The sequence below is a fragment of the Camellia sinensis genome, chromosome 4 (assembly GCF_055761805.1).
Source record: "Camellia sinensis isolate YWXY chromosome 4, ASM5576180v1, whole genome shotgun sequence".
Taxonomy (NCBI): Eukaryota; Viridiplantae; Streptophyta; class Magnoliopsida; order Ericales; family Theaceae; genus Camellia; species Camellia sinensis.
The window spans coordinates 173,395,647-173,418,967 of record NC_138964.1 but is presented as its reverse complement, the minus strand read 5'-3'; the positions used below and the strand labels follow the sequence as shown (position 1 = coordinate 173,418,967).

The window sequence follows — 23,321 nt, the reverse complement described above, 5'->3', positions numbered from 1 at the left end:
TGGGTTGTCGGTGGTGGCTATGAACAGCAGTGGGGGCTATCAGTTGATACCTCCCTCCACCCTTGTTGTCTGCCCTTTGTCTCTCTCTCTCTCTCTCTCTCTCTCTCTCTCTCTCTCTCACTCACTGTGAGCCACCATATATCAAGAATGTTGTTATTTAGCTTTAATCTTGTTGCACAGGCAGCAGTTGATGATACCGGCATTAAACAAAAATCAGCATAAAAGTATTTGCTTTTGTTTGGTTTCTGTTGCAGGGGAGCCAAGCTCATCATGGCCACTCCATATTATTAAACTGAAGTCCAGGGATTTGCTTCCTGCTATAAAATCATGGTAAAATGTCAAATTTACCAGATTACATTAAGATTTGGATGCTCTCCCAATGAATATTTGCTTTGATATTTGTGCTATATGAGAAAGCCAAGATATATTGTTTGTATTTTCGATTGGTTCACAAGTGTCTTACCATACATCTCCATCCTGCTAAATCATAACCATATTCTGTAAATATAACTGGCTGTTGTTTCAATTATTTTGGATGAATCAGATATGGTGAAGATGGTAGTCGTGGTGGTGGGTCTGTAATGGTGATGGTGATGGTGGAGGTGGAGGTGGAGGTGGGGGTGGTGGAGTAGGTGGGTGGCTGATTTTGTGAGAGAGAAAGAGAGATTAGTTTGGTATTTTCAAAATTTTAATTTAGAGCATTAAGGTCATGTCAATATTTCTCTTTCCTTCTGTTAAAACACAAGCAATTGACAAGAAACAACAGTATAACTTCTGAAATGTCAAAGATTGTATTAATCTAAACTTGAAGGTGGTGTCAGTATAATTTACCCAAAACAATTCAATGAAGGTGGTTCATAAATAGTTTCATTTCTTTTAACAGCAAACCAAATCCTACTATGTAATATTTTCAATGCAAAACCCGACTTTAATTTCAAACTACATATCTGGTCCGCCATATCTCATGATGTCCACCAAAAGACACAAAAATCCTTCTCCGAAGTCATCAATGCCAAGCCATTAAATGATGAGGTGTTTCCTACATCCACACATCAGAAACTACTCTCCCGTTATGAAAAGCCAAATAGGTTACACTCCACATTAAGCTGCCGCCTCTGGCTATATCAAGAAGTGTTATTGTTAGTAAAATTTGTATTTAGGCCTAATTGACAGAGACTTAACAAAACATTTACCAAACAATCAAAAGAAATCAGGCAATCATGTTGAGGTTCAATGCCTTGAAACATACAAGGAAATCTTTGGAACAATGACAGAACAAAAGTAAACAAAGGACAATTTCAATTACAACTTCAAAGTTTACAAGCACGAACTGAAAATTACAAGGCTAAAACTACTAATATAATCTATTCCTAAAACTACTTATGCTAGTTTGATGTGTTGTGTGTTGATATGCCTCTGCTCTTGCCTTCGACTGCCTTTTATAGTCCCTTCAGCCTCAGCCTCATCCTCATGCTATCCTGCTTTGTAGCCACTCTGCAGTCATGGGAAACCATGTCCCCCATTTTTTAGCCATATATCATTTGGCCTTCCATTCTCTATGCCTAAACTGCCCATAACCACTGCTTCCTCCTTCATTTCTCATGCTAACATCACTATCTCTGCTGCCTTGCCACGTGTCACCTGTCACCTTACACCCCTTTTGCTGCCATGTGTCATCAATTACTGCCATTTCCAAATATGGGTGCAAACAGTTATAATCACAAATCACTTTGTACAGTTCTCAAATTTGTTTAATCTGGATTTAGTACACAGTTATTAGGTGAAATACAGTTCAAATTTCTTCCAAACTGAATTTCTGAGGAAAAATAACAAAATCATAGTTATTAGGCTGGGAATGGGACTTGGGCTTGCTGCCCCAATCAGATAGGGTTTTATTGCTTTTATGAGCTGCCTCCTGTCTCTTTCCACCTCTCCTTCACAGACACACTGACGCACAATGGTGAACTATTGATATTATCATCACACAACCCGCACACAACCATGAGCCATGAATATTGTCATCACCATTGCAGCCACTGTTGTGGGCTTACCCTATAGCTGTTTCCATCTGCGTTATCTTTGGCTGTTTCCATCTGCGTTTTCATCTTTTGTATTGAAATAAATTGTCCTTAAAGGTAATTTATTTTGTATTGAAATAAATTTTGTCCAAGGTAATTTATCTTGAGGGTATATTTGTAATAAAAAAAAGTCATAATTTGGTGGATGTATTGAGATAGAAGTGTGGTGTAAATAGAAACTCCATAGGACACCACAAACTCTGTTAAGTAAAATTATAAAAATACCACGATCTAAAAAACATATGTATCTATTGACTAGTTCCTCTTCTCATAAATCCTCAAAGAAACAAACCGAGACAAATTTTCCCTTCTCATTGGATCATTGACTCAATTCAAGAATGCCTTGAATGCCAACAACTTCTAGACATACTGGAGTCTCAAATTATCATATTGTTAATAAAAATCTAACTGAGCACGATACTACATGCTATAGCACAAATAATGAGGCAAATTAAGCTAGCCCCTAAGACAAATTGGAGGATTATAATAGAATTTCCAAGAGCACAATTATAAAGCTTTGAAGTGACATTACTCATTCCATTTTAACATGTACCTGGGCATGTTTTACCTCTTGATTTTGAAATGACCAACCAATGAATTACACTCTATACCTAAACAATTCTCCAATAGATAAAAATCCCTCACTAATTATCCAATTTTATCATTACATCTTGTTCTTGATTTAACATATTAACTCTCACACACGCACACATGAGAATTCATGTAAAAGTGAAAGAGATTCTAATCAGCAAGAGATATGATAATATAGAAGAAATCCAAAAAAACACTCTTTGGTCTCTCTTGCATGGCTTTTGATAAGGGTTCTTATTGCAGCATAGCTAGCAATCACATCAATAGTTATAGAAAGCTTATCAATCATCTCACTAACAGGAGAAGGTATAGCCAACATTTGAATTCAGGGTGCAATATTAGTACATGTACCTTGGGAGGGCATTACGCTGCTACTTTCTCTAGATGACCACCAGGCAAAGCAGATTTTTCATGCCTTTTCCTGCAAGGCAAAATAAGTTTGTTGGCGTTTGAAGTGTAATAGTAGTTTGGAGGGAAAGCATCATAAAGATGGCATATAAAAAGGAAGCAAACTGGGATAAAAATAAAACACCAAGGAGTTTTTAAGTTCTCTCCACTTTTTTCAGTTTCTCCACCAAGTGCAAAAGTTTTAACACAACCAAACATATGGAACCCCAATACTTTTTAAAGGATTCTACTCAGTAATGGATACTCAATTCTACAACAGTACGGTTGGATAAAACCTAATTACTCATACCACTACCACTACGATTGGATCAAATATTGAGGTCATCTTTTTATTTATTTATTTTATTTTATATTTTTTTATCAGCAACAAAAAAGAAATATTACAAAATAAAAAAGTACAAAAAGATACAAAATTATACATAACACCCAAAAAGAAAGAAAAGGAGAATCGAAATCACACATCACACACCACTCCACAATCTCTAGAAATCAAAACAAAGGGATCTCCTTGAAAGGGATCTCCTTGAAAGGAGATAAAACTGCACCCCAAAAAGAAGACAAAAAATTATATGCCCCAAACTATGAAGCACGGGTACTCCAAAAATGGTGCCGTACAAGTACTAGATACTTACCAGATGCGAGGACGTGTACCAGTATGGCTATACGTATACCGGATATGGAAAATACATACTAGGTACGGCAAATACGTTTGGGTACATTGTGGGTATGGCATGAGTATAGCACGGGTACGACAAGGTAATTTTTTTTTTTTTTTTTTTTTGCAACTGCTAGAATTTATTGCAGCCTTTATTATTCTTCTTTCAACTTCGAAAATCATCAAGTAATATATTTCCAACATCCTTTATCCATGAGTCATGGTTTTGCTCTCTTTTGCATCATGTTTTAGACAATCAAAAAAGAAAAAGCAGGAATTATATAATTTTTCAGACAAGTTGTTCTCTTTTTAATTTTGATATTAAAACTTTGATTTATATGTTAGATGTTTAACTATAAATTAAAAAAAAAAAAAAAATTGGTGTACCCCAGCCGTACTAGTACCTTACTTTTTAAAGAATTTTGCCGTATCAACATACCCGTATCGTACCCGTATCAGTACCCACACCCGTGCTTCATAGGCCCCAAAGCATCTAATTCTTTAGACTTGAGAGTTCAATTTTTTTGCTTAAAAGGGATTGTTTTTGTCTCCTTGTATCCTTGCCTTGTAGAGACTATTCCTTATGTGATTTTATAGACTTTTTTTGCGGAGTTGTATATTTTTTGTTTTTTGTATCATCCTATTTACAGGGCTGCGCCCACTTTTTATATTTACATATAAAAAATAATATGTAAAGATGCCAGGGAATACAATTAATTCAACAGAACTTACTTCTCATAAAACTTAATAATTGACCTTGGCCTCTCATAATAACCACCTTCCTTCGCTTGAGGCTTCGTCTTTGCTGCATGCCTTGATTCTGGTTTCCAACAGGCTTTAGTGAGTGACTGACCCAGTAAGTCAGCAATATCAGTTGCCATTGCCTCAGCCTTCTTCACATAAGGAAAAGTTTCCTCCTTGAAGTGGTGTGACAACCATAAATACATAGACAACACCTGGTGCTTAGTCTCAAGGTCCAAGAGTTCAGAATCATTACGAGCAGAACATTGTGGCATGCCCATTGCTATACTAACAGGCAAGTTTTGGGCATACGATGAAGCGAACCTTAGCAGATGATACATTGCTTTTGGATCTCTTATATTAACCGGAGCAAAGCAAAAGTTGAAACGATCTTCAAGAGATAATCCCTGAACCTTCTCCAACATGTTAGCAACCTTCTTTATATGGCCATGCTGGCACAAGAAGTAAGAACCATCCAAACGGCAACTTTCACTAAACTTCTCAAGTAGCTGGGGGAAAGTAACATTTGGAAGTTGCCCTGCAAATAACTCCACCTGCTCAAAGAAAGGAAAGAGACCCACTTTCGTAATGTCATCAAAAGGTTTCTTTAAACATTCAATTAAATAATCCAAGTCATCAAGATGCAAGGTGGTTGTCAGCCCATCTGGATAGAGACTTCCTCTCCGACCAGCTCTTCCTGCAATCTGCTTTACCTGGGATGGGGGAACCGGAACGATCTTGTCACCATTGTACTTTGAAAGGCTATAAAAAATGACCCTCCTGATATTAAGATTCAAACCCATTCCAACTGCATCACTAGCAACCAAAACGTCAAATTGACTATCTTGATCATTAAACAAGTTAGCTTGATGCCTACGAGTCTCTGGGGGTAATGCACCATAAATAACACAACAACGATGATTTGTGTGCTTCTCAATTGCTAATTTCACCTCAAATATTTCTCTCCTTGAGAAAGCAACAACACAGTCTCCAGATCGAACATTTCGAAGATCTCCCAAAAGGGTCTTGGCTTCAACCACTAATGGCTTGAATCTCTCATAATGGTTTTCATACAACTCATCTCCACTGTCTGAACATATTTTTCGAACAATATTCAAAACGCTGGGATCCCCACACAAATGTATCTCATCAGCCTTCAAACCAAGCAAAGCCCTCGTCCACGCATAACCTCTATACGAGTCTGCCATCATTTGAATTTCATCAATAACAGCCACATCATATAATTCATCCGTGGATACCATTTCCACCGTACAAGCAACATGGTCTGAAAACGGAACATGTTTCTTTTCTTGCCCTGTAAGAAGACTACAATAGACGCCGAGTGCATTCACCTTATCAAAAACTTCCATCGCCAACAGCCTAAGAGGACTACAATAAATACCCTTCTTCGCTTCCATAAACCGCTGCAAAGCATTATATGTTTTCCCACTATTAGTTGGGCCACAGTGATATACAATCTTGCGTTTCATTGCTCGAGCAAATGGAAACCAAGTGTATGGCTTTGTAAGGTCTGCTGACTCAATCATACTCCTAAACCGCCTAATTTCATCTGGAAACTCCTCTATGCAAAATTCAACAAATATTGGGAAAAGGAACCGGTCAGCCGCATCGCCAGGACCAAGTGAAACCAAGTACTTGGCAACATCCGTCTGACATTTCTTGAAGAAAAAATTCCGAAACTTGTGTGCAGCTGCAGGGAAAAATGACGCTCCAATATACACAGCCAGTGCCTGATTGGATGCCCAACCCGATTTCGAAAAACTACGGAAGATTTCAGTGAGTGTACCCCAATCACCCCGAGTTTGCTTCTCAGCCTTGCTGGCATTACGAAATTCCCTATAAATTTCAGCTGGATCACGGGCTCCAACATACACGTATCCAGCAATTGTTTTCGAACCCACTTCACCGTCAGCGGTCTCATTGCACTCGGATTCAATCATAGTTGATTCAAGACCATTATTTTCATTGTCGACCAGTGTTGAAAATAGTTGTTTGCTATACATTGAGAGCTTAGATTTTGGGTTATGAGAGGTTAGTTGATTGATTAAGGAAGTTGAAAATGGCAGGTGGGTTGGGCAAAGTGGGGATTTTTGGGGGTATGAGGGATACAATTCTCGGCATGGGTTTGAATGGAAGAAGAGAACCCTAACCCTAGAGAGGTTGTTTTTGGATGAATATAAACGCAATAGATATGATACAGGGCCTCTCGCCATGAAAATAAAGTTACATATAAGGAAATGAAAAACAGAGAATGAAATCAAAAACACAAAGCCAGTGATTGTGGGAATAATTGAACCCGGAACATACCTGGATAGGATGAAAGCGAAATTCGAATGGTTGAGAGAGAGAGAGAGAGAGAGAGAGGAATGGTTGGAGTTAACCCACCCAAAAGCCTAAAAAACAGGAGGCTTTTCCCATATTAGCCAAATTACCATCTTAATTTATTTGTAAGTTAGGTCAGTTTGGATGGAATTTTTAAATTAGTCTAAAATGTTATTACAAATTATGTTTTCATTGTTTGGAGTAGAAAATTTGATAAACAGTGAAAGCGTTATTACAAATCACGTTTTTAATTAAGAAAGTGTGGTTACAAATCACGTTTTTAACATTTCTGAAGAAAGTATGGTTCTAAACCACGCTTTTACTGTGCATATTGTTTAATTTGCTTTCTGAAGAAAACGTGGTTCCAAACTACGCTTTCACTGTGCATACAATTTAAGTTTGTTTTTGAAAGAAAACGTGATTGTGAACCACGCTTTCAATGTTCACTACAATAAGCGTGGATTGAAACCACGTTTTTACTGTTCATTTAAATTTTATTTTATTTTATTAATTTTTAAATTTTTTTTTCTATTGTCATTGTTTTGGTAATAATGTAATTCATAAAATTTTTTTGACTTTTCTAAAGCCGTTCTCATGTTAAATTTTTTTTTTCTTGTCTTTGTTTTGAGTTAGAAGGTGTAATTCAGGAATTTTTTTTGGCTTTACTAAAGCCGTTTTCATGTAATTTTTTTTTTCTTTTGTCTTTGTTTTGTGTTAGAAGGTGATAATGTAATTCAGAAATTTTTTTTGGCTTTACTAAAACCGTTTTCATGTAAAATTTTCTTTTTTTTCTTTTGTCTTTGTTTTGGGTTAGAAGGTTTGGGTTAGAAGGGGATAATGTAATTCAGAAAACCGATTTAGTAAAACCATTTTCATTAAAATTTTTTTTTTCTTTCGTCTTTGTTTTGGGTTAGAAGATGATATACATGGTCTACAGTTCAAAGCACACCCAGACACTGTGTAGTTCGACGAATAACGACAAAGGGTGAGATGCGAAGAGCACCGCGGAGTAGGCCAAGAAGACGAAGGCCACCGCGAGAGCTGCAGCAAGAAGGAAGAAGAGAAAAATCTCAAATTTTGGTGATGTATTTTTTACATATGAATGATACTTTTTTTCGTTTTTTGCTATGTAATGTAACTTGTATGTAATTTGAATTTCGATTACGAACATGAACTTATGTAATGTAAATATTGGGTTGGAGTTGATGTTATTGTGATTCAATTGGTTTCGCTTATTTCATAAGACTGATGTTGTGCAATGAATGAATGAATGGAAAGATTATTTGTTTTATTCAATTGGTAGTGAATTTTTTGTAAGAATGAGAACGTTATTTGTTATATTCAATGAATAATGGTTACATTTTTGAGTTATCACGATTGAGAAGATGAAGAAGTTAAGAGAATGTGTATTTCTCCTAAAATAAATTTTGTCAACATTTTTGTAATAAAACTTAATACATAATATACGAAGTCACTAATTTACTAAATACTCATACAGGTATGAAAACAACATAACTGAAGTTGCAAATGTAACAGTTTCCAGTTACATAGGTAGTACAGACATAAGTCTGCCACAAAAATACATTCTGGACACCATGAACTAAACACACAATACATACATCCTGGACACCCTGAACTGAACACACAATACATAAACATAACAGTTAGACAGACAACTATTAGGCAGACAATCTGACAAACTCATTATGGAAACACTTAGTCTAACACAGACATTACATATTAATGCATGATCTAATATTGCCGAAGTATACACATTAACACCTAATTCGCGCTTAAATCGGCAATCTCAGAGTCTGAATAATCCGAAAGCTCAGCGTTAGAGATAAGTTCAGGATCCTCCATGATACCCTTGATAGTCGCAACATTTGGTTCTGTTCTGTTCTTCTGGGCATCCTTCTTAATTATGTATAGTTGCATATCGCGGGCCAACCTACGGCCCATTTGAGAAATCTCACGTTGTAGTCTTTTACATAGTTGATCAACATTATCAGGATCTTCCTTTTGGATCTCAACAGAATGTGCTTTTGGCACCTTAAGTTGATTTTTCCGACTTAAGGTTTCCAGCTGTACCCGCTCTATAAATAGTGCGGGCCACTTGAGACGAGCAGCGTCAGATAAACCATATCCTGTTTGATTGTCAGATGGGTCCATACATGAACCTCCTTGAACTCGATAATACTTGGGCATAAAAAAATGTCGCTTCCCAAACCTATCACGCTAACCACAATCTAAAACAGGTATTGTTGTTTCGTCTTCAGCATCGCCACGTCCCCTTCCCCCATCCTCGTCGTGAACTGTCACCCCTTTGCAAGTTCCTACCACCTCTGCGATTCCCACTCCCTTCCATGAATCGTGTAGCCATGCTAATTTTTTTAAACAAATGAATGATAATTTCGTAGGGCGAAATGAGTTGTAAGGTTGTGTCTTCACCTTTAGTCGTTTAAATAGTTGGTTATGAACGGCTTTAGAAAGATGCCTCTGCATCACAATCTCACATATACGAACAAGGTATGAGTTGTCACTAGAATGACAAAATAGAGAAAAGCAAATACTGTGTACCAAGTCACGTGACTTGACAATCCATCTGCATATACCGACAAAATAAGGGCATGCTCACTGTAAGGTAAATCAGTGAATTCACTGTTACCATGTGACTTTCTGAATTGACAATCCCACATATATCAATAAGAGATGAGTTGCCACTGTAATAAGAAAACAGAGAAAAGCAATGCCTCTGCACCAAGTCACATGACTTGACAATCCATCTGCATATATCGACAACATAAGGGCATGCTCACTGTAAGCTAAATCAGTGAATTCACTGTTGTCATGTGACTTTCTGAATTGAGAATCCCACATATATCAATAAGAGATGAGTTGTCACTGTAATAAAAAAATCGAGAAAACCAAAGCCTGTGCACCAAGTCAAATAGTGATCCTCTAGGTAAAGAATTTTTACAGTTGATTAATTACATATTCAATTGCATATTAGAATTTTCTCATAATTTTTGGGAGTCAAAATCTATATTAACTGGTGCATTCAAATATGTCCAGAAAATTGGTGTTAAACAGTAATTTCGGAAGTGTTGTTCTCTTTGGGTATAAATCCGGAAAATCTCAAATCAGCATCACTAGAACTGCTTAGAAGTCTAGTTTCTTAGATTTTTGGCCTAGCGTTGATTTCTATTCTATACTAAGAGAATCGTCAATTTCTTTAAAGAGGTGCATAACACAATCTGTTTCGGTATAATTAATTGTAAATAGATATTTTGACAAGCAAATCAAGTAAAACCAATTGGGTTTTAAACTTAGTCCCCCAACTGGACCAACCACTTGGCTTTGAGCTTGTTTGTCCAACTTACCAGGGTTATCATGTTGACTGGACTTCCAGGAATTGGAAGGCGACTCTTTTTTCTTTTCTGATGGAGATTGAAATTCTTTACCTAGATGATCACTATTTGACAAGCTACAATTTATTAAGAGAAGCTTTTCATCGAGCTACCTGTTCTATTTTATGTGTTGTTGAAGGCGGTAGTTCGTTAGTCCCCCAACTGGACCAACCACTTGGCTTTGAGCTTGTTTGTCCAACCCCCAAGTTTAGTTTTCTGTCAACCCCCCATTCCTTACCAGAGTCATCATTTTGACTGGACTTTCAAGATTTGGAAGGCGACTCTTTCTTCTTTCCTGATGGAGATTGAAATTCTTTACCTAGAGGATCAGTATTTGACGAGCCTCAGTTAAGGGAAGCTTTTCACCGAGCTACTCCCATTCTGTTTTATGTGTTGTTGAAGGCGGTAGTTTGTTTGTTTGAACTTTATTAGTTCTCCAACTGGACCAACCACTTGGCTTTGAGCTTGTTTGTCCAGCCCCCAAGTTTAGTTTTCTGTCAACCCCCCATTCCTTACCAGAGTCATCATTTTGACTAGACTTCTAAGAATTGGAAGGCGACTCTTTCTTCTTTCCTGATGGAGATTGAAATTCTTTACCTAGAGGAACAGTATTTGACGAGCCCCAGTTAAGGGAAGCTTTTCACCGAGCTACTCCCAATCTGTTTTATGTGTTGTTGAAGGCGGTAGTTTGTTTGTCTGAACTTTGTTAGTCCCCCAACTGGACCAACCACTTGGCTTTGAGCTTGTTTGTCCAGCCCCCAAGTTTAGTTTTCTGTCAACCCCCCATTCCTTACCAAGGTCATCATGTTGACTGGACTTCCAGGAATTGGAAGGCGACTTTTTCTTCTTTTCTGATGGAGATTGAAATTCTTTACCTAGAGGATCACTATTTGACGGGCCCCAGTTAAGAGAAGCTTTTGACTGAACTACCTGTTCTGTTTTCTGTGCTGTTGAATGCGGCAGTTCGTCTGTCGTAACTTTATTAGTCCCCTAATTAGACCAACCACTTGGTTTTGAGATTGTTTCTCCAGCTAACAAATTCTGTTTTATCTGTCAAAATGCATTTGTTTTCCTCTCCCTATCATTTTCCATGTTCTATTGGAATAGATGATGCATTAAGTTTTGTATGTTTCTAAAACTTGTACAATATATTGTTGTTATGCAATGCAGCATTGTTGTGATTTTGTGTTTGCTTGTATTCATGATATTATATTTATATTTTAATTTCATTTTGTGGGATAATTGGTGGGGGTAAATTTTCATGACACTCCTAGTGTCTACAAATTTGAAAGCACAAATCTTAATTTTGTTTTCTCTATCTGTTTCTCTCTCTCCCAGGTTGGGTTTCATAAAATACTCTCATAAAAATCATAAAAAAAATTATTACCACAAATTTTTAAAATAAGTTTAAGTTTTTTTAAATGTCTTCATAAACATCTAAGATGTAAATATTTGTTTGAAATACTTCAAAATTTTATAAATATGTCAAGAAGATGATTGGTTGATAATTAAATATTATCTGATTATCAACCAATCATCTTCTTCACACATCACTGAATCTATAAAGTGGGTACAAAAAATGGAGTTGTATATCATGTTTGAAAAAAAATAAAAAAAAATAAAAAAAACCTTAAGTATTCACATAATTCAACATACATTAATCCATTCATTAATCCAGAACATTCATTAACTCATTGCAATTCAATAAAGAAAGTCATGAACTAATAAAGAAAATACTTATAAATCTAGTTATTTCATAAACTTTAGGTTCATATAACAAATACTTGAAATACATCCGTAAGTTAGATAAACAACAACATTGTCTTACACTCCAGTAACGAAGATACGACACAACATACAAACATATATGAAAGATAAAGGTGTTTGATTTCTCATTCCTCATCTGACATGTAGTAGTCAGAGAGATATTTTTCATTGTTTAAGACATTATTTCACTCAATCACTGTCAAATCTCTGTTGCTTGCTTCTGCCATTTCGGTGGCTAGCTGAAGCATGAAATGTCGACATCTCCGCATCAACATTCTGTTGTTCTCCTTCTTAATTCTGCTAACTGCTTTTTCATAGTCACTCACATTTCGTCTAGCCATGGTCAATGAACGACGATGAGGTACCGGTGCCCCAAAGTTACGTAGATCATTAAACAATCCTTCTTGCTCCGTTACCCTGAACACCCATTCTGCTCGGATACCAGCATAATAATCCTTCGGACTCGAGTACTTTTCGCTCTTGTAGTCATAAGTAAATGGAGGTAGCAGCCACACTTTCGGATTTCTTTCCCGACGTGAACTTCCTACACCTCTTGAAGACATTGTTCATAAAATAAAAAAATTAATAATAATAGTAATTGTAGATATATTATTATTGTTATGACTTGAACAAATATCATACTGGGGGTAGCGCTATTTATAGACATCATACTGGGGGTTAACTACAGATGATCTGGTGACGATAATTGAGTTGGGACACTATGGAAGAAGTGATACCCGTGATATTATTTGATCTTATTCATTTCATGCAATCCTGAGTACCCGTGACTTTGTGTACCTGAATTGATGTAGTCACGGACGTGGTTGTCAGATAAAACCATAATTGTAGGCCGTCCTTTTCAATATGCAATCCTTTCATATTCGAGCAGTGAGTTGTCAAATTAATCAGTAATGTAGTGAGTTGTCACATCGCCACATGAAACTATTTTTTCATGCTTACGTTTTTTAATACAGTAAGTAGTTACTTCGAATTGATGATTTCAGTACAAATTGGAGTTTTCAAAAATTTATAAATGAAATCATAAAATGAAACAGTGGCTTTAATTTTCTTTGTTTTAAAGTAATATTGTTCATAAACAACTATGAAACAGAGTGCAAGTAAATACACAACTGTCCAACTCACTTCGACCTACAAAACTATCGTTGATTTTTTCAGCAAAATAATAAAATGGTCACCTGATAAAAAGTAACAAGATTGGCACTGCAGCCTATATTTTATCTTATTTTCACTTAATGAACTTCACAGTCATCTCCTTTTCTCCTCTTTGCATTTTCGGCTTCTTTTTATATTCGGTAAATTACAATTAACTCCTTCAGTCCTTTATATAATTGTTTATCAACATTATTGCCATGTGGTCGTATTAATGTGACTCACATGAATTCATAAATGTGAGGAAAAAACAAAGCATCTAAGTTGCGCTGTACAAAGTCACATGTATCACGTAATGTGAGGAAAAATTCACAAAGTATACAAGCATGCCAAAGTCAAAAAGTCACATGCATCACTGCATAAAGTGACATGCATCACTGCATCACTGCACAAAGTCACATGCATCACTGTATCACTGCATAAAGTCACATGCATCACATGCATCACTGCATCGTTGCAAGAAGCCACATAGCATCTGAGGAAAAAACAAAGCATACAAATTATTACGTCTGTTTAAGTCACTGGCGAGCATCACTGAGAAATGTTGGACGTATCACTGCGCTGAGCTACAATTTATTATTGTACCATACCTACTGTGCCCATGTGAATTATGTAATTCATAAAATTTTTGAGGGGGTGTCAGAACAAAATAACAAAACAATTAGATCATTTGTGTTTAAAAAGCCACCCTATGCAGCCCCAAATATATTCATAAACGTTGAAGATAAAATATTATACAGTTAGAATGTATTAAAGATTAATTTGTAGTAGAGTTAGAATGAATGGGTTTTTCGTCATTTCGCAACTTGAAAGTGTTACAGATAAAACCTAGCCTAGTATGCAGACAAGAACAACACCGACTTAAATCAACACATAATTAACTTCAAATTAAATTGGTCAAATTTCTCCAATTAAATTAAATGAAATATGTAAGGTAAAAAATGAAATTAAATATGTCGTCAAGGCAAAATAAATTGAATTATATTTGTAAGCGGAAAAATTAAATTAAATTTTCAAACGGATTTGAACTTTGCTTAAAACCTTCAGATATGCACTGAGTAGTAAATAAAAGTCGAAGTGACAACTCCTATCAATTTGATGCATAGTTGTTCAGGTCATAAAAGTTGATGTGACAACTCTGATGCATAGTTGTTTACTATAATTTCATACATACAGCTACTATGTGTATATATGGTATAAATATCGCATCATACGACAACAAAAGTTTTATAGCTATTTTGAGCGATATCATCATGAGATATACGATGGTTGATCTATATTCAGCAATGGTCGCTATTGGGTTGCAGATGGAGATGAATTTCAATACTCATTAAATCCAAATTTGCGTTACAAACATGCCACCATCAATACCATGAGAGCTGAGTGGGAATTTCGCATAACTCGAGCAAACGTTCTCGTTGAGTTATGTCGTAAAGTTAATATTAAATTTCCTCGCCGGTTAGCCATACGTATGCCAACTGACACTCCACAATTGTTGCAAAGGGCATTGCATTGTATCTGCGACGAAGTTAATCGCATGACCTAACGTTTGCAAAGGTCCTCATTAATGAAGACCGCAAATGAGTGTGCCGAAGATAGGTTAATGGATGATGCACACCAGTACTTCGCCTGGAGCATGGATGTTATGTATGAATCTGATATTGAGATGTCAGATGATGATGATAATGAATGAAATTGTTTGGATGAATGACCAAACCATTTATCTTGTAATGGATTTGTAATGCTTATCCACGACTTATCAATGAAGGGAGATATTTCAATTGTCTTTGAAGAGTTCTTGTAATTCTACAAATAACAAATATCTTTGCTTTCTCTCCTTTATTGTTATTTTGAAGAACGCTTTCAATACCAGCCACTCCATGCACTCACTTTTTTCTTCTCTCTCTCTCTCTCTCTCTCTCTCTCTCTCTGACACACAAACACTCATCCCCCACACACACAACAAACCACACACACACACACCAAACCAATATAATTTTCAATATATATAAATTTTATTTTATAAAATTAAGACCAATATTAAATATATTATAATAAAATTTATAATAGCAAATAATAATCAACTATATGAAATTAAGACCAATATTTTCAAATAATTTTTTTCTCAAATAATTTTTTTTTCTATTAATTTTTTTTCAATTAATCTTTTATTTCAATTAAATTTTTTTCAATTATAATATGTGTGATCCCATTGTTATAAATAATAAAAATAAATATAAATATTTTGGGCCTGAACAAAACATATTTTTTATTTTATGTTTTTAAAATTTTTTAAACATTTTGTTCAAACCAAACGTGTTTGTAATTTATGTTTTTTTAAAAATAAACAAAAATCAGTTTATAAAATTTTTGTAAACATAAACAAAAAACGTAAACGTTACCAAACGCTACCTTAGTATTTAGGGATAAAATTTATTTTTTTTATTTAAAGGTTTACAGTTTAATTCTTAAAATTTATTTATTTTTATTTTAGGGTTTAGGATTTATAGCTTAATTCTTAAAATTTATTTTAACTTCATTTTTATAAAAAAATAAATCCTAAACCCTGAAAAATAAATTTTATAAATTTTATTTTTTCAGAAAACGTGATTAGGAACCGCGCTTTTAATGAAATCATAAAAACGTGTTTTGAAAACACGTTTTCACTGTTGCACTCAATCTTCATTTTCATTCTCACACTGACACTCACACACACACACACACACACTCTCTCTCTCTCTCTCTGCGACACATACACACACACCCACCACACTCACATTTTCTTAATATAATTTTTATTTTTCGAGTGGTTAGAAATAATTTTTTACAAATTAAATTGAAACAACCATACGTATATATATAACCTGCCCAAAAGTTAAAATGATAATTTATTTTTACCCTTAAATTATAATGATTTTTTATTTTTTATATCTTAACCAAATTAATTTTTAATTTTTTGAAAAAAATTCTAAAAATCAAACCATACATAACCTAAAAATCTTTTGATAAGTCATTTCTTACGTTGGTAACTTATTTAATTATTTGTTAATTTGAAGACATTTTTACCAAATTTTAAAAACTATCATGAAAACTTGTTTGATAATTTTTTTGATTTATAAATGGTTGTCTCAATTTGTAAATTTGAGGAAAAAACGTAAATTACTATTAATAATGCAGAGACTACGGAGAATGAGAGACAGATAGAGATGTGAAAGAGATTTGTGTGATTCATCAAAATAAGTAAGAATAAAAAATTGTGAAATTATATTTTTGAATAAATAAGTATGACACATTTACATCATCTGTACAAGTTTGATTTATAAAAACTATAACAATTACTACAAATAAAAAAAACTATACACTTCATATCACACCCGCTAATGCCCTAACCTGCCCCCAGTCCCACAACCCCGACCATGGACCTCCCTCCTCGGTCTCCTGCGGTAGACTCTCTGAGTATCTGGCACTCCCTCCCCTGCATGTGGCCCTCCATTGACTGCCTGTGGAGGCTGTGAGTGTGATCCCCCCTCTCCTGCATGTGTTGCCCCTGATCCTGTCTCTGGCTGAAGATCGGATACTACTGTGAGCTGTGAAACTCCCTCATCTGGTGCAACTGTATCACGATCTGCAGCTGGACCTCGACCTCTGCCTCTGCCCGCACCCCGATCTCGGCCGCAACGTCCGCCACGACTATAACCTCGGCCTCTCCCTCGCACTCTGGGGGGGGCTCAATATGGGCCTCATCCTCAACGTGGGAGATGTCAGTGAGAACTGCATCATGTGTACTCATGGTCGCGGTCGAACTAGTCCCCAGAAAAGCAGGTGGTAACTGGGTGGGTGGGGTAACAATGTCATGCATGTATCGGGGCGGTGTCTAATCAGGGTCAGCATGCTGGGTAGGATGTACGTGTGGGGAATCTGGAGAAATGTATAGGGTACCATGCAGTGGGGTGACTAAAATCCAAGGACCTGCTGTGGCTGGCGCTGAAGTAGAAGACACTGACGTGGACGAGACTGATGTGTCTGGAGCAGCTGCTGCACTGCGTACACCGTAGTGGCCAAAATGCAGACGATCTACCCGATGGGCATGCTAGATCCCCTCGTACAATAACTCTCGGATCTCTGCAAGGGCCTGCATCGCATGCTGTCCATCACGTCTGAAAAGGGCGTCCTCAGCCAAGTGATATGACCTCCCAGCTCGAACCACCTGAACAAAAAATTCAGACGTATTAGGCTATAGTTGACTGAAAGTAAATCAATTATGATCTTAACAATTATCTGACACATACTATGATACTCACCAATGTCTCGAGAGAAGGCCCAAGTCCCTGATATTCGGACTCAAATAGGTGGCTCGGATTACCGACTAGTAGGTGTGCATGTCGCCGATACCACAATATGTAAGAGTCGGAAGAGGAGAGGACCTCATCGCTCCAGTCAGCCTGTACAATACTATCGCGACGGGCATCCCACAACTGTATATATCGCATATGAAACAGACTCCAGTCAGTGCCGGCTCGGCCACGTCTATCAGGTGCATGCAACCGCTACTCGGTGTCGTACCGATCCGGCACGGACTGGACCTGACCAAACTATCGGAGGACACGATCAGGGAGATGCCACTCAACTACGTCAAAACAAATGAGTGGCACTTTCGCCATCCATATCTCTTCACCTAGTCGGCAATAGTCTGGGAGCATACTGAGGACCCCAGCATAAGGCTGCCAGATAAACTACAATAACGACAAGTCTATTAAAAATCGCTCATGAACATATACACTCCATATGACAATTAAAATTTAGGTATTTAAATTTCATACCTCGCCCTCTATCATCCGGTCAAGCTGGTCTCTATACACGACGACTACGTGGGTCGATACGACCTCGTGGCCCATGTCAACCCTCCACCGGCTACCTCGAGGTCCGACTGGCAACTGCATGTCTCCCTGACCGATGGGAACCTCACCAGGAGCGACCACTTGCCGCCTAGACGGGGCAATGCGAATCAATCTCTTCCACGTCCAAATCTGCAATAGTTTGAACGCAATTACAATACTGATATATGCCATACAATATGAATTGACATGTAATAAAATTCTTACTAACCTGTAGCAAGACAAGGGGTCCTTCGATCTCCTTCGCACCCACTTGAGATGCTCGACATAGCATCTTATACAAGCATGCCAAAGCCGCGATGCCCCAGCTGTACTGGCCGATCGCGTCAATGTCTCTCAACAGTGGCAAGTACATTAGCTTGAGCAGGTTCTATGACTTATCAGGGAGAAGTACCCCCCCAATAAGCCACAGAATATATGCTCGGGTATGCTGCTGTACTAACTTATCTGGAGCCTGATTTGGAAGATGGCCCTGAAACTGCTCGGACAGCCATCTCACTCTCAGTCTACCTGCTTGTAAGTCTGCAGGTGTAGGTGCTACTCCCAATAGCTCAGCACATAGGGCTATCCACTGGTCTGTCGTCAATGATGGGTCAGCTCCAGTAACTGTTCACCCATCAATCCGTAGACCATATAGGACAGATACGTCCTGCAATGTGACGGTGGCCTCCCTAATCGGGAAATGAAATGTATGAGTCTCTGTGTGCCACCTCTCGACGAGAGCAGTGATGAGTGGGTGGTCCAGTCTAATGTGGCTTATACGATAGACACCATAGAATCCTGCGCGTAGTAGACACTGCAAGACTCTATGGTCCAATGGACGCTCCCACAGGCCGGAATCTCCCCGCCGACATGTCACCATGGTGCGTGCCTTGTCCTGCATAACCGAAGGACTAGTTTAAATTATAGCATTATCACGTAATATAAAACAAAATGCAGGGTATTTTCATTGTAAGCGTAAAGTCTAACAAACGTTATTGCATACCGGATCCTCCCATATACTGTCAGCCCGATGTGGATGACTGAAAAGTGGGACCTCATCAGGTAGATGTGTCATGAAGCCTGTACAAGTGAAATACTAGATCATAACAATAAAAGTCTCATTTAATCATAACATGAAAACTGTAATTATTCCATAAATTACGATTTGTAAAAGAAAAGTATGCTCAACTATTTACAGATTTATATTTGTGTGACACCATATATGGAAGCAATTCATTGAAATGTAATTAATTTTTATTTAAAAAAACTGTATTGCTGAGCATGTAATTTAACTATAACAATTAAACTCTAATTATTCCATACATGACGACTTGAAAAACAAATATGGTCGACTATTTTAAAATTATCAATTTGTGTGCCATTAACATGGAAGCAATTCATTAAAATATAAATTTATCAATTTATGTGCCATTAAATATGATAAGCAACTCAACAGAACCTACCGTTATCTATGCTATAACTAATATAGAAATCTTTTACAAAATAATTTTAGGGTTTCAGTTACATAAGCTTAATAATGACTAGTAACATGTGGATAGTTTTCCTACATAAATATTTGCGAAAAAATTGAATGAGAATTTTTTTTTTTCAATAAGAGGTTGCTAATTATATTTATGGCATATTTGACAAAACTTCATTATTGATTTTGTAATGGTAAAAGTTCCTATAAAGTATAAAATTTGTAAATTACGTAGATCTGATTCATAAATTGTAAATGTAAAAAATGCTTGCAGCATTCGAAAATATTAAATTTATTCATAAATAATAAATTTTAAAACAGTAGAAGAACTATGTGATTTTCACTAAAATTTTGTAATAGACATTTTTAATCAAATAGAGAATAAAAAACATAGGCCTATGTGGTATAGTTAAATGTTTTTGCATACATATTTAGTTTAATTTATTTGTTTAGTATGTTAGTTGTAAATTTTTTCAAGGAAATCAAACAATTACAATATATAAAGAATTAAAAATTAGAAATGATTTATTACAAATAAAAAATGATCTATTTAAATGTACGATCCCGTTTACAAATAAAGAATTAAAAAATGAAGAATTAAATGATCTATTACAAATAAAGAATTAAAAATGATCTATTACAATATGTAAGTATTACATAGTCTTCATCGACCAAGTCGCGCCGGACATGTTCGCCTGTCATGACCTGTCTGCTGGCACTCACTGCAACGAGCGGTCAAACGCCTATCTGATATATCCATCTCATTCAGAATACGAGACATAGATGTACGACCCCGTTTTACTTCTCGCAGGCGAAGTATACTAGGCATTAAGGTTCACTGTGGATCATCCCAATAACCTTGATGTGGTATTTGATTGAATTTAGTTTCCCAAACCCTTATGTATACAGGAAGCCTATATACTAGATCAACGTACTCGAATGGATTGTCACCGCATTCAGACATTACAGCGAGCATATGGGAACATGGATAGTGTCTTATCTCATATTTCCCACAACTGCACGTGGGTTGATTCATCCACACAATTTGTGTATTGCGACCTCGTCCATGGCGAAAAGATGTTTGCACCTCAAATACGCAGCGGGGCCTATCAGAAAATTGTAATATAAACTAATCAAGTTCATGTTTTTAGGTGTACTTAACTTCACAATATAATAAGAACAATTTAGTTTATATTACAAACTAACCTGTCATACGATATCAACTTGAAAGTATTTGCCCTTGCGATGCCATCCTCAATAGTTTTTTGCATCTCTTTAGGGTATTGGAACTCATTTCTTACATCTATTTCAGCTTGGGCTCCCATCTCGTCAAAATATTTTACGAGCCGCTGAAATATAAATTCAACCGTAGTTGAGATAGGTAAGTTCCTTGCACCTTTCAAGACGCTATTGAAGCACTCTGCATCATTGCTTGTCAATACTCCCCACCGATATCCACCGTCATACAAGGGCCCACTCCACAAGATTCATCTTGTGAACCCAATTGATGGCATCTTGGTTAATAGCCTGTATCTGTTCTAAGTAACCATTACACTTTCGTCGTTGATGAGCACTCCCTGCTTTCCATAGAAGTTGTTTTAGCTCCTTATTTTTGAACCTAGTGTTAAAGTTACTACAAACATGTTGAAGGCAGTGCCGATGATATCCAACAAATTAGAGCGAGGGATTCAGCTAATGCCGCCTCACAACAGCTAAAATACTCTCAGCTCGATCAGATAACAAAGTCACTCCCTGTCAGTCCATGACAATATGTTCCTTGATATTTGAAATGAAGAACGACCAAGACTCCAAACTCTCCCTGTTGACAACAGCGAATGCAAGCGGTAATACTTTGCCATTGGCAGTGACAATCGTTGCTACAAGCAACACACCAGTGTATTTCCCGTATAAGAATGTACCATCTATGGTTATAACAGGCCTACAATATTTGAATCCATCGATGACGGGTTTGAAAGACCAGAAAACAAAGTGGAAGACGGGCATAATGGTTGTACCTCCGGTATATCTATGCTTCCATTGCACGATGGTGCCAGGATTAGATGTTTGTAATGCATGCATGAATTTAGGCAACAACGTATATGATTCATCCCAATCCTCGAATACCATTCTAATTGCCTTTGCCCTTGCATGCCACGCCTTCTTGTATGATATACTATAGTTCATGGTCTTTTTGATATCTTCGATGACATTCTTAATTGGCATATCAGGTTCATTCTGCATACGACAATACCTATGAGTCAGATTATTTTGGTGTGAACACTAAAAACAAACAAATATGTATATATATGTAAACATTTATTTTGTATACTCACCGCAACTTGTCCCAAAAGATGAGAAGCAATGTAACTGGAGCTAATATTAGTGTGGTCCCTGCTCATTTGTGGGTATAAACAATGGTGAGGACCCCTATACTGCTTTATTTTAAAAACATGTTTCCTACTAAGAGATGCACGCAACCACTAGCTGCAATCGTGCTTGTAAGCACACACCCAAACGTCTCGCTTGGAGGTTACGACTTTATACTCTCGATTATTTGTTGCATGGTACAATTTCACAGCATGTACGAGTTGTTTCTTATCAACGAAAACCATCCCTTTGCCCAACTCTGGATTTTCAGCGTTTCAGATTCGGTTACGGGGAACGACATCGCGGTTACTAATGTCAAAATCACCACCCATGTGGATGTTTTCATAGAAAGGGATTTCAGGTCTAGGTGGAATGGGGGCATTGTCAAGGTCAACGGGAGCGTCGGCATCATCTTCTTCATCATCATCATCTGATCCGCCCAATAAATTTTCTTCATCACACATTTCATTCTCATCATTGTCTAGGGCGACATCAGGACCGTACATGTCACTGTCAGCAAACTGCACATAATTCACCGTTTCAGCCATATTACCAGCAACTTCAACTGGAGTGGTATGGTGGCTGTAGGTGGGCACATCTTCTGTGTTATTGTGAAATTCAGTCTCATATTCACCACGTGAACTAGATTCTACACCATGGCCCTGAAATGTCTGTTGTGTGCAGCCCACTGCATAACATTCATTTGATTCATACATAGGAGACTGAAACGCTGTCGTGTCAATCCCATGTGTCAGCAATGTAGTGAACGGATTTGAACTTTCCATCTATGTCATATTCGGGACATTGTGTACAACCTCTTTATCAATGTACACTTCCAAACAATTTGGTGGTTGGAAACTTCCACCGATACTTAATACGGTGTTCAACGCCTCATCGTCATTGATCAGTAATATTTTATATTTGCTGGTTGCTTGCCACTGGCGATAAGGATATTTACATTTGAGGATCAATCGGACAGTTTCCCCGTAACTTGCCACCTTGGACATAAATATATCCTCCAAATCGCTAAGTGTGGTGCCAAGTTGCACCCCATATATCCCTTTTGGCTCAGCATCATATGACACACCTTCATCGGGATCCCGAATTATGTTTCCCCCCCAGTAGAAGATAATTGGAACAGTTGCCATATACTTGCTTCAATGAAACAATAAACATTAAAATATCAACAATATACATATATCGAATTTTACTTCTAAACTAATTATATAAATTTTAAATCATTCAATTACAATTACTTGGTAGGCAATAACTTTATTTAAGTAATCAATAATTGTAATCCAACAGTAGTTATTCATTTTTTAATAAAAATATGAGCTAAAATAAACCTTATGTTTTGGATTTTTTAGCTTTTTAAGAAAAAAGCTTACAACACATAAAGAATGTTGGTTTGTTTGGACATAACTGTCATGGAAC

The 23,321-nt window shown here is 36.8% G+C and overlaps 2 protein-coding genes across 4 annotated transcripts in view; one reads left to right on the top strand and one right to left on the bottom strand.

Annotated features, from left to right (window-relative positions):
• Positions 1-8,054, top strand: part of EMB1467 (NADH-ubiquinone dehydrogenase) — a 34,124-nt gene extending 26,070 nt beyond the window's left edge. The window contains exons 6-7 of one of the 3 annotated variants that reach the window (XR_014327908.1): positions 255-330; positions 7,734-8,054. The gene's annotated coding sequence lies outside the window, so the exon portion shown is untranslated. Of the gene's footprint in view, positions 1-180; positions 530-7,733 lie in introns of those variants that run through there. The other 2 variants (XR_014327909.1, XM_028256202.2) reach the window with 2 other exon arrangements.
• On the bottom strand, positions 1,283-7,572 carry LOC114310249 (ATP-dependent RNA helicase). Its single transcript, XM_028256200.2, has 3 exons — positions 4,465-7,572; positions 3,021-3,090; positions 1,283-1,683 (listed from the first exon to the last, which is right to left on the bottom strand). The coding sequence occupies exons 1-2, from the start codon at positions 6,705-6,707 to the stop codon at positions 3,033-3,035; spliced, it is 2,301 nt and encodes a 766-aa protein (XP_028112001.2). The 5' UTR covers positions 6,708-7,572; the 3' UTR covers positions 1,283-1,683; positions 3,021-3,032.
• Positions 8,055-23,321: the final 15,267 nt, after the last annotated feature.